Consider the following 12,667-nt stretch of genomic DNA (forward strand, 5'->3'; position numbering starts at 1 on the left):
TATTTATTGGTAATGTAATGAGTTTGACGCAAAAGAAATTCCATAAACAGTTTGGTTCATCTCGCTTCATATTAAAAACTGATAACATTATTTTTAATGTAAATTGATAGTTACATAACCCATATAAAAGTGATTTTCGTTTAGAATTATAATTAATTTATGTATTCGACATGCTACAATTAAATTGATTTTGGTATTGTTTAGATGAATATGAGTTATGTTTTAAATTCATTAATTTCAGCACCAACCGAAAACTATTTATGTAAATTAAGATCACGTTTTATATTAAATTAAATGACAAAATAACAACTAATTCTAAAATGCAGGATTAGTTAGGTTTTTATGGCATGAAATAATTAGGTGAACTAATAAGTCAAAATGGTACTTAAACTTTAATAAAATAGATGTTTACCTTTTAGCCAAAAAAATCACCTTGAATAAAGGAAATTAGACCCAATAACCAAAAAAAAAAAAAAACTATAATTCACTAGATAACCAAATTTTCATCCTCTCTACTATTTTCTCTTTCTATCTCCTATCATCTTACTATAAATCTAATTTCTTTTTTTTTTGGCTATTTCACAAATAAACCCTCGAATAAACCTTCAAGAGTTACGTCATTACAAATATAACTAGCTAGCTGGGTTTCTCTCTCCTTCAGCTATGTTCTCTCTCTTCGATCTGACACAGAGGAAGGATGAGATGAAACCTCAGTCGGAGTTCTTATGACTCCGTCTCCCGTCTATCGGGTTTGATCCTGGGAAGCGGTGATTCCTCTACACCGACGTCGCCAACTTTGGTTTCTGAGAAACGGTGGCTCTGACATCACCGGTTTCGTCGGCGTTCGCTTCCGGGAAGCGGTGGCTCTGACAACACTGTTTTTTGTCGGCTTTCTCGTTTTCCGTTCTACGCTTTGGTTCTCTCTTTGTCAAATGACTCTCGATTTGAGACTCCATGTTGTTGTTCTTGGATCGATCGTAGATGGTTGATGTTTCTTGGAAGCGTAGATCCGTGGTTTGAACTTCTTGAGGCTGATCTAGTTGATCGGCCTCTTCAAGGGTTTGGTTGGTGGAGTTTGGTCGCGCGTTTTCTCCGACTCCGGTGGAAGATGATCTTTCACCATTCGACGCGTGATGATCGATTTCGATATCCTGCTCTCCGGTGTGCTTCCGGTAGATATCCGATTAGTGCGTCGACGGCGACTTGCATGTCGGTGAAATGCGGTGGCGATTTTGACCCTGCGACATGTGCCCCTCGAGTGGAGTTTTCGGTAAGGATGTGGAGGCCTTGTGACACGTGTTCCTCGTTGGTGAGGACCTTAACACGTGACACGTTCACGAAACACGCATGGCTTGAAATGGCGCTTACGGGTTTAGGTTAATGGGCTTAGGTCCAATATGGTCCTTTTTAGTTCGACTTTTTGTGTTGGTCTTCTTGCTTTCTTTTCCTTGTAATGTGTTTGGGCTTTGCCCTTTGGACTTTAACCTTTTAATAAACAATAGAATTGATGGAAAAAAAAAAAGACTGCAAGAGTTAAAAGGAAAAGCATGTATAAACATGTCCATTGGGTTGACAAGAAAAAACATGTCCATTGGAGTGTAGTGTGATAAGAAAAGTGACGTGGAGATGATCCATAATATTAACAGCAAATGTAAAAAAGTCTTTTCTTTCTTTGAACTCTTCTACCGCTACGGTCAAAAAGGGCTAAACCACATGTAGAAATTAAAAACGTCGTCGCCTCCTTCAACATTAGTATGTTCATATCTTGTTAAGTTTTATCTATTACTTGGAGGGGCTCTCGGTAATTTAAAGACAAATCTGTTGTCCTTATAAGCTAGAAGAGCGAGAGACGCCTTTGGCAGAAAATGATTTGAGAACGAACAAGTTTCCTTCTTCTGCATTTTGCCCAGAAAAAAAAGATCCTTTCCAATCCCTTTCTCCATCAACATTTAACCCTAAATCGTTGTAACCAACCTCCTTTCGGCCCCCAAAACGCGAAATCGCATCGATTAAGCTCTGAAAATTTGTGGTGAAAAAGTTTCCGAATCTCGTCTCTCGTGATCGGGATTATCGACAAGACATGCGATACCGCCGTTTATAGATTGGTGGTTTCTGGGTTTCTTATAAATTCGGTGAGTAGATGAACGTTGTTGGTGTGATAAGAGTATGTTTAATTCGTTTTCGGACAGGCTACTTGAGTTTGTGTCTGAGGCAGGTTTTGTAATAACAGAAAACATAAAAAATATGAACTTTTTGGTCTCTATAGGGTTTGTTGATTCCGTATGTAAATTCTGATGGATATATATATATATTAAGACATTCTGTGTCTCAATCTAATCCCAATGTTGTGTGGTCGTTTTGTTTCATGTTGAGTATGCTTATTCGTTTTCGGACAGGCTACTGTATTTCGAGTCTGTGGCTTTGTAAGAACAGAAAAAAAAAAAGAGGTATGGTTACTGGTTTTTAAAAAAAAAAATGATTTTTGGTCTTTTTAGGGTTGGTGAGCAAGCTTCGGCTTCCTTAAATGGTTATGTTAGCCTGGCTGGTGATTCTTGGCATAAATGTTAAAACAAAAGGAACATATATTAAGACATTCTGTATGTCTATCTAATCCATGTAGTGTGGTTGTTTGTTTCATGTTTTGGTTTCTTCTCTATTTTCATTCAGTTTTAAGAAATTTACTTCCTATCGATACTTTTGTTTTTTCATGGCTTGTTAAAAGTAGGACACTTGATGGATAATAACAGTTGGAGGCCTGATCTTCCAAATGGAGATCCTTCCGTGGACACTGGTGACTGGAGAAGTCAATTGCCACCTGATTCACGCCAGAAGATTGTCAACAAAATGTAACTTTATTTATTATTAAAAAAATTCATCAGAAATACTTGTAGTTAATATGATGTTATAGTTTCTTTGACCAATGATACTGTTTTTATTTTTTTGTGTACTTAATTACTTGTCACTTGTATGTAGAATGGAGACACTAAAGAAGCATCTTCCGCTTTCTGCAACAGAGGGAGTTAACGAGCTCAGGAGAATTGCTGCTAGATTCGAGGAGAAAATTTTCAGTGGTGCTGTTAACCAGGTTAATCAATCGTCTGCTTGTACATCTTTTTATTTTATTTTAGTGTTTGGTATATATAACTACCTGTAAAGCTTAGTCCCAATATATATAGCTTCTTGATTTTATTTTATTTCGAATTTCAGAGTGATTACCTTCGGAAAATATCCATGAAGATGCTAACTATGGACTCTAAATCTCAAAATGCAACTGGCTCTTCCTCATCTATCCCTGCCGCCAATAATGTCTCATCCATGGATATAAGTAACCACAATTCTCAAGCATGTATCTAGTTTTTGGATGACTGTTTCTCTAATATGGTGCTGTTTTAATCTTTCCTTTTGAGTAGAACCCAACATTCAAGGGCACCTTCTTCCGGGAGCTTTACCAAACAATCAATCTCAAGCACCACCTCAGCCGTCGCTGTCCCAACCCATGCAGAGTAATACTGCCTCTGGAATGACGGGTTCTACTGCTTTAACCAATAATACTAATGTCACAAGCGTTGTAAACCAGAATCCCAGTATGCAAAATGTCGCCGGAATGTTGCAAGATTCATCTGGCCAGCATGGCCTTTCTTCCAACATGTTTTCAGGATCATCCCAAAGGCAGATGCTGGGAAGGCCTAATGCTATGTCTTCTCAGCAGCAGCAGCAGCCACAGAGTGCACAGTTTCTTTATCAGCAGCAGCTACAGCAGCAGCTTCTCAAGCAGAATTTTCAGTCAGGGAATGTTCAGCACAATCAACAACAACAGCAACCAAATTTGCTGCAGCCCAATCAAATGCAACAGTCTGGCATTTCAACATCTACCTCAGCTGTGAGCTCATCTCCTCTCCAGGGTCTCCACACAAATCAGCAATCAAGTCCTCATCAGTCTATGCTTCGTCAGCATCAATCTTCGCTGCTAAGGCAACATCCTCAATCACAACAATCCTCTGGCATCCATCAGCAGCAAACTTCATTGCCGCAACAACAGCCTATTTCTCCTCTACAACAGCAGCAAGCACAGATGATGCGACAACAAGCTGCAAGTGGGTCAGGCATCCAACAGAAGCAGATGATGGGGCAGAATCTTGTCGGGGATATGCAGCAGCAACACCAGCAAAGGTTACTGAACCAACAAAATAATATTTTGAATATGCAACAAAAGCAACAAGTACCGGCACAGCAGCAACTGATGTCTCAACAAAACAGCCTTCAGACAACGCATCAGCAACCACTGGGCACTAGTCATAGCAATGTTGCTGGACTGCAGCAACCACAACAACAGTTGCTCAGTAATTCGAGCATGCAGACTAACCAGCAGTCGGTGCAGCACATGTTATCACAGCCAACGGTTGGGCTACAACGAGCTCATCAGGCTGGCCATGGCGTGTTTTCTTCTCAGGGCCAACAGTCACAAAATCAGCAGATGATACCCCTTCAGTCGCATCATCAGCAGCTAGGTTTGCAACAACAACAACAACCTAATCTGCTACAACAGGATGTGCAACAAAGACTACAATCTTCTGGCCAAGTCACTGGTTCCCTGCTTCCACCTCAAAGTGTAGTGGACCAACAGAGACAACAACAACTATATCAATCCCAAAGAACTCTTCCGGAGATGCCATCATGTATGCTTTACATCCTTGTGAATACTTTACACAATCTCTGAATAGGATCTGATGCTGAACACCCCCATTTCATAAATTTTAGCTTCGCTAGACTCGACGGCACAGACGGAAAGTGCAAATGGAGTCGATTGGCAAGAAGAGGTTTACCAAAAGGTAGTTTTAAAAAAAAATAAGTTTGCTATATCTTTTTCCAATTCTGTCTACACTAATTAAATCTTAAGAAGATAGATGCAACTAGGCTGGCGATTTTAGATATATATATCCGTGATGAGTAATCATGTGACCATTGTGCTTGTTTTTGCAGATCCAAACCATGAAAGAGGCGTACTTACCAGATCTTAGTGAAATCAATCAGAGAGTTGGAGCCAAGTTACAGCAAGTAAGTTACCATTTTTTTAACTAGGAGAATAGTTTGCATTAGTGTGTCCTCCGCAACAGTAGTATATACCTTATGAGACTTTGAATTTAATTTAATGCAAGAACGTTTCAATATTGCAAGTCAAGTGGTTTGTAGCTTGCATCTATGTCCTTGTCTTTTTTCTTATTGAACACATTTTTTTCTCTCTCGAGCAGGACGCTTCTCTTCCGCAGCAACAAAGATCAGAGCAGTTTGAGAAATTAAAACAATTCAAAAATATGTTGGACCGAATGATACAATTCCTATCGGTTCCAAAGATCAACATCATGCCTGCATTAAAGGATAAGGTGGCTAATTATGAGAAGCAGATTATAAATTTCTTAAATAATCACAGGCCGAGGAGGCCAATACAGCAAGGGCAGATGCAGCAACAATCAGCTCAGAACGGTCAGGATCAATCTCATGATAGTCAAGCAAATACGCAGATGCAGTCAATGAGCATGGCAGGTTCTGTGCCAAGGGCACAGCAGAGTAGTCTGGCAAATATGCAGAACAATGTTCTATCATCTCGTCCTGGAGTTTCAGCCCCACAGCAGAGCATTCCGGCTTCTAGTTTAGAGTCAGGCCAAGGAAATGCACAGGTTACCATGGGATCCATGCAACAAAATATTTCTCAACAAGTGAATAACAGTTCTGCCTCTGCTCAAAGTGGGTTAAGTACACTGCAGTCTAATTTTAATCAAGCCCAGCTAAGTTCCGGTTTGCTTCAGCAACAGCACCTGAAGCAACATCAAGACCAACAAATGACGCAGCAGTTGAAACAGCAATTTCAGCAGCGCCAAATGCTGCAGCTACTACAGAAGCAGCAGTTGAGTCAGCAGCAGCAGCAACAGTTGCAAGCAAGACAGCAAGGGGCACAGTTCCAGCAACATTCTCTGCAGGGTCAGCGTGCTACTTATCCCCTTCAGCAGTTAAAACCAGGATCTCAGCTTCCTGCTACGTCGCCTCAACTTCTCCCAGGTGCATCTCCTCAGATGACACAACAACATTCGTCTCCTCAGGTCGACCAGAAAATTCTGATGTCATCTGTCAACAAGATGGGAACTCCATTGCAACCTGCACACTCCCCTTTTGTTGTCCCATCTCCTTCAACCTCCCTGGCACCTTCCCCTATGCAAGTTGACTCTGAGAAAGCAATGGGAAACACTGCTCGCCAACAACAAAGTGTAGTTCAATCCATTGCAATTGGCACTCCAGGGATCTCTGCATCTCCTCTCCTTCAGGAGCTTACTAGTCCTGATGGAAATAATTTAAATCAAAGCGCGGCTGAGCTGCCTATTGAACGCCTTATTAGAGTCGTAAGTAACATTACTAACATCCCACCACTTGTAGCAGAAACATTGTTCTGATCATGATGTATACAGGTGAAGTCCATCTCGCCACAATCACTTTCTTCTGGAGTAAGTGACATCAGATCTGTTGTAAGCATGGTTGATAGGATAGCTGGTTCAGCCCCAGGAAACGGTTCAAGAACTTCAGTTGGTGAGGATTTGGTTGCAATGACAAAGTGTCGTCTCCAAGCAAGAAACTTAATGACGCAAGAGGGAATGCCGGCGAATAAGAAAATGAAACGTCACACAACTGCAATGCCATTAAGCGTTGGTGATAACTACAATCAGTTCGCATGTTCAGAAACATCAGATCTGGAATCTACAGCGACTTCTGTTGGAAAGAAGGCAAGAACTGAGGTATATATGAAATTTGACACACAGCAAGGTTTAAATTTTTTTAAAATATTGAGGACACAATCTTGAACTGCAGACGGAGCATGCCCTTTTGGAGGAAATCAAGGAGATAAACCAGCGGCTGATAGATACAGTTGTTGAGATAAGTAATGATGAAGATGCTGCTGATGCTAGTGAGGGAGCAACAGCAAGCAAAGGGTGTGAAGGAACGACAGTAAGATTCTCGTTTAAAGCGGTTTCTCTCAGCCCAGCCTTGAAGGCTCATCTCTCATCAACCCAAATGGTAAGCAAGATCATTTCGTTAAGATTGAAAATCATTTTATTTTATCGTTTTTTAAGATAATGTTTTGTGCTTCTGTTCTGTTACAGTCTCCTATTCAACCATTGCGCTTGCTGGTACCTTGTAGCTACCCCAGAGGCTCTCCATCTCTCCTGGATAATCTCCCGGTCGAAACCAGGTACAAGTAAAACCATCTATAAGAAACTGGATCATCTTCTTACCTTTAACTTAACATAGTTTGGTTTCTTGAACAGCAAAGAGAAGGAGGACCTGTCGTCCAAGGCTATGGCAAGGTTCAACATATTACTAAGAAGTTTGTCACAGCCGATGTCGCTCAAAGACATAGCCAAGACATGGGAGGCATGCGCTCGGACTGTGATATGTGAGTACGCACAGCAATTTGGAGGTGGAACTTTCAGTTCAAAATACGGTACTTGGGAGAAATTTGTAGCCGCTTCCTGAATCTGATATGCATCTCTTCATCATGTCCTTAATTTGTAATCCTGTGATTAACACTGTTTATCAAAACTCTTTTTATATCGCTATGATTCCTACTTACTATTTTCTTGTCAAAATTATCTAAAAGGTCCCAACACACAAAAGGCTTTTTTGCCTTTTAACCCACTTTTTGTTGTATAGCATAAGTTTGTTTCTACCTCAGAATGATTGGGAGCTTTTATCTAGTAGTCAAAGATTCGTATGCAGTAGTACTGCCATTTTTCAATTGTATTATATGATGTTTTACTGAATATTTTCAGTTGTATTGTATAGTGTGTATTTTGTGTAACCGTAGGTATATTCCTCATTCGTTGGAGAGAGCGTTGTTTTGCTTCCGCCATGGATATGGTTCTCTTTATCGGTGCATGTGGTTGCTTGGTAGCTATGGACTCATTTGGCTTTTGTTACTCACTCTTCGTGGTCTTCCCTTTTGGTTGGTGAGTCAAAATCTTCACCTTTTTTCTCTGAGAATCGCTTGGAACTCTGTTCTTTTGTTGCTGTCAAGAACAAAAGTTGACATGCAAGCAAAAAAAAGATGATATTTCTGAAGATGGAAGGAGAGGTGAGAAGAGGAGATCGCTTGCGATCTCGTTACGACCGAGTTTGAGGATCATGAGGCAGTGTTTAGCGATGGAGATTCCTATGCCCTGGAGGAACTCGTGGTTGAAGTAAACGACGTCTTCGTGTTCGAGCTCTTTCTTGGAGAAGGAAAGACTCCTCGTGGATGAGACAAGGTTCAAGGTTTAAGTTTTGTTCTCGACAGCCATGAAAACCAATCCATGCAAGATTCTTTTGATGGTCTCAACAAAAGTTTGTGTCTCTTTGTGCGTGTGTGCCCGCGTGTGTGTTTGTGTATATAGAGAGGAAACTGAGTAGGGAGGCTTTAACTTTTAAAAAGTGGCGGGCTTTGTCGTTAAGATGGGAGTGGTTTGTAGAATATGGGGTGAGAGTGTGGACAATGAAGAGTGACCATCAGTCACAGTGTGGGTAAAGGAGCAAACACAATGGGATCTTACATTATGTTTTAGAGCACTGTGTTATTATATAAACAAATTATGCAAGGGGAAGATCTGAGAATTTAGGGTATCTGATTATATCATTTACAAAAGACACGAAAAGTCTAATCATATTGACTCAAACGAGATAGTTTAGTGATACTTGGACCAGAATCTAATGACAAGCGATTATATACCTCTCTCATCTTCCCTTATTTTATGGGTTTATTTGCCAGATAACCAAGAAAAATGGGAAATTAGATTTTTAGAGAAATAGGAGAAACAAAATAGGAGAGAGTACAGAGTTTTAGTTCGTTGTTCACAGTGAGTTTAATTATTTTGCTCCAGTCCGGACTCGTAAGTTTCGGTCTAGGTGGTTAAGAGCAATTCCTTTGGAATGTTTTTTTTGGCTTAACAATCCCTTTGAAAAGTTTCTCCAGAGAAGATTTATTTACACTAATGAATATCTTAAATGTTGGAATATATATATCCAAAAATATTTAAAAATATCTCAACATTTTAAGATAGATATCTCAACATTATGCACATTCTCTACATAGCAAGAATGTATCTTTTATGGTCAGATATGAATGTATCTAACGTAGTAAGAAAATATATATATATATTTTTTATATTGGTTACAAATCTAAGAAAATAATTTAAAATATTGTGTCCTTTTATAACATTGGCTATAAACATCTGTTTTTTATACTTTTATTTTTTTTACAAAAAAATCTGTTATATATATGCTTGTTCAGGCCGAGTGAAAATAAAACAAATCGTAAGAAAACGAAGAAGATATTATGATAAAATGGCTATCACCAATAAGATTCTAGTTGCATTTTTTCTCACCATTCTGCTTGCCACTTATGTTCATTGTCGTATAACATCTGATGAAAACATTTCTGGTACCGATATTCTCCAAATTATTTTTTTACCATGGACATAATTTCATCCTTTGTTTTTTACCATGGACATAATTTCATCCTTTTAACAAAGTATGTATAATATATGTTTAAATAGACCAACTTAATTTTCTAGTGAGTCTCAAAATTATTGTAGTGATGATACATGTCATAGGTAAAAATGTTGTAATATTTATCTAAGGTTGTAATGCTTATCTTTTAACATATAATGGATAACATATGTCATAGGTAAAATATTGTAATGTTTATCTTTTAATATATAAGGGATATTTATTGTCAAACAAAAGATTTTTTTTGTTTTGTTTTATATTGGTCACAAATCTCTTTTTTTTTAACTGTATTGGTCACAAATCTAAGGAAATAAATTTAAAGATTATGTCCTTTTTTAACATTGACTATAAAATACTTCTTTATGTATGCTTGTTCTTATATATATATATATATATATTTGACCAGCCTAAGTGAAACAAAACAAATCATAAGAAAACGAAGAAGAAAGTATTATAAAATGGCTATCACCAAAAAGAATCTAGTTGCATTTGTTCTCACCATTCTGCTCGTCGTATCTTATGTTCATTGTCGTATAACATCTGATAACATTTCAGGTACCGATATTCTCCATTTAAAAAAAAAAAATCATGTACATAATTTCATCTTTTTAACAAAGGTATATATTGGTTTAATGATTTATATTGAATAGGTTTTGGAATTAAAAAGGAGGAGGATATGTGCTTCAAAACAAGTGAGTGTTTGCAACCCGACATGGGCCCGGGGGAGTCATTGGACAAAGTTTGCATTGCATTTTGTCAGAGGATGAAGTTTAAATCAGGCTGGTGTGAATTCTATGGTAGTCCATGCTGTTGTTCCTCTAAATAAGCATGTGTTTGACTAAGAATCTAAGATATATAATACAATACATACTGGTGTTTAACCATTAGACAAAAAAATACATACTGGTGTTCGATTTAATCTAATAACATAATTCGTTTTCAAACGTGTTAGATTTTTATTTAAATATACTAGTCGTTTCGCAAGTTTTCTTGTAAGTAGCTTTCAATGTTTTATTGTATCGTTAAAATATATATGAGAGTGTATAAAGTTCCAAGAATGGAATCTTTTCACTAAAATGTGGTTACCGACGGCTCGTTAGGAATCAAACTACACACTTAACACTTAGAATACCATGATTTGGTAACTGGGAACATCACCAAAATCAATTGTTACGATATATAGTAGTGCATGTCTATGAGATAACTTCCATCGTCATTATGTGGAACAACTTTGATTACAAAAGATCACAATGGCTCAGCCTCATTTTATGGGACGGATGCTCCAAGCCTCACACCCATATGCAATAAAAGAAAAACCGTAGCATGCCGGAACTACGAAGCACTACTTTCATGCTCTGTGAAACCTCGATCTTTGTGACCTTTCTTAATGAAGACTAAAAACCAAAAAATAACATATGAACTTTTTAAAAGAATTCAGTCAATGCGAGTGTTATTATAAAAAGAAATAACACTCTACGACCGTAAAGTATGTAAATTAATGTTTTCATCACAATTCCATTTGAAACGTAAGGTATTTCCTTCTCAAATTAGTCATTGGATATACAAATGGTCCCAATTCAAGATCATTGACCAAAATATTTTAATAGTTATGTCAAATTATAATTAATTTGTTCCGATTTGTCATAATGATTATTTTTGGGATAATTTTAAAAATACTCTATTTATAGTTTAGAATTTGAAAAATAAATCTATATTTATATTTTGAAAACTACACTTTCTTCAATGTGATAAGACATTTTTATCCATATTAAAATTAAATATCTGTTTTAGTAACTAAAATACAAATTAAAAATGCTATATTATGATTATTCGTGTTTAAAATAAATATATGCCTAAACATAAATATATTATTTTACTATTTTATGATAGCATTAATAAATACAAAAGATTCTAAAATCTTTATAAATTTTATGAATGCTCTGGCTACAATTAAGTTTTGAAAACATCACTTCTAGTACAATTCGATTCTTTGTATACAGATGTATGTATGTATGTGCTAACTGACTTCAATCTAATAGTTTTAGAGGAAATTATATTGCATCTTTTTAGAGGGGTTTCTATCTTGTGATTATATGACCGCTGGTTTTGGAATTCAACGTTGTACTCAAATTGTCAATTTCAAAAGAGGTTGAGATTTTGTTGATCATTTGGTAAAACTAGGTCTGACTAGAGTAACTCAAATTATATTAATATTTATATCAACCTAATTTATCCGGTGATACTGCTCCTTTTTGCCATTACTCGATAAAAATGTGTTTTATGTGTCACATAGTTCATGTAATATATGGTCAAATGTGCCTAAAAACTATTTCACCAGAAGAAAGAGGAGTCATCCACGTCACACATTTATTAATCACATACATATGCACTAAATTTTCTATTCTATATGGCCGAAGCAATATATGATTATAACCCCTCACAACCTCTAATACTAAACATTAATCCAACCCCAACCGATAAATTTTAAATTCTAAATCTCAATCACTAAACCCAAAAATAAACTATAATATAAATTCATAATATTTTAAACAAATTCAAAACTTAAATTAGTATAAAATATTATGTAATATTATACTATACTATATATATAAATAGACATGAAAGAAAGATGAGTCATCACCGTCACACGTTTATTGACCACATACATATATGCACTGAGTGTTATAGTCTATATGGTAAAAATAGTACAAGATTATAACTCCACCCACAACCCCTAATACTAACATTACCCAAACCCATAAATACTAAATTTTAAATCCCAACAACTAAACTCAAACCCAAATATAAACTATAATATATATATTTATAATATTTTTAACAAATTTAAAATATAAAAATAGTATATAATATTTTGTAATGTTATACTATACTATATAAATAGACAGGGAGGAGCCATTTACATCACACAATTGACGACTTACATATGCACTGAGTGTTATATTCTATATGGTCAAAGTAGTATACAATTATAACTTCACCCACAACCGCTAATACTAAACATTACCCCACCCACAACTCCTAATACTAAGAGCATGTACATCAAAGGTACATGAGGAATTCATGGGGTAAATTCACACGTTTGCCAAGAAAAAAAATATTAAAATAATTTCTCTTTCAT

General features: G+C 36.7%; 1 protein-coding gene and 1 long non-coding RNA gene across 9 annotated transcripts; both read left to right on the forward strand.

Annotated features, from left to right (window-relative positions):
- Positions 1-1,800: 1,800 nt before the first annotated feature.
- LOC106311789 (mediator of RNA polymerase II transcription subunit 15a-like) lies at positions 1,801-7,615 on the forward strand. Of its 8 annotated transcripts, none has more exons than XM_013749076.1 (13): positions 1,801-2,132; positions 2,374-2,447; positions 2,726-2,846; positions 2,974-3,085; positions 3,208-3,325; positions 3,411-4,676; positions 4,759-4,829; positions 4,981-5,055; positions 5,250-6,392; positions 6,459-6,782; positions 6,856-7,062; positions 7,149-7,237; positions 7,314-7,521. In XM_013749076.1, the coding sequence occupies exons 2-13, from the start codon at positions 2,375-2,377 to the stop codon at positions 7,519-7,521; spliced, it is 3,807 nt and encodes a 1,268-aa protein (XP_013604530.1). In that variant the 5' UTR covers positions 1,801-2,132; position 2,374. The 8 variants fall into 8 exon arrangements, with proteins under 8 accessions (XP_013604530.1, XP_013604536.1, XP_013604534.1 ...); XM_013749082.1 differs by having other exon boundaries at positions 2,397-2,447; positions 2,723-2,846; XM_013749080.1 differs by having other exon boundaries at positions 2,397-2,447.
- Positions 7,616-9,940: 2,325 nt separating this feature from the next.
- LOC106311320 lies at positions 9,941-10,472 on the forward strand. Its single transcript, XR_001263987.1, has 2 exons — positions 9,941-10,083; positions 10,179-10,472. It is a non-coding gene; the product is annotated as an uncharacterized LOC106311320 (long non-coding RNA).
- Positions 10,473-12,667: the final 2,195 nt, after the last annotated feature.

The sequence above is a fragment of the Brassica oleracea genome, chromosome C8 (genome assembly GCF_000695525.1).
Source record: "Brassica oleracea var. oleracea cultivar TO1000 chromosome C8, BOL, whole genome shotgun sequence".
Classification (NCBI taxonomy): Eukaryota; Viridiplantae; Streptophyta; class Magnoliopsida; order Brassicales; family Brassicaceae; genus Brassica; species Brassica oleracea.

Coding starts and splice junctions, on each gene's coding strand:
- LOC106311789 (XM_013749076.1), top strand. CDS start 2,375: ATGCTTATTCGTTTTCGGACAGGCTACTGTATTTCGAGTCTGTGGCTT. Junction 6,783..6,855: donor GAAAGAAGGCAAGAACTGAG/GTATATATGAAA, acceptor CTTGAACTGCAG/ACGGAGCATGCCCTTTTGGA. Junction 7,063..7,148: donor ATCTCTCATCAACCCAAATG/GTAAGCAAGATC, acceptor GTTCTGTTACAG/TCTCCTATTCAACCATTGCG.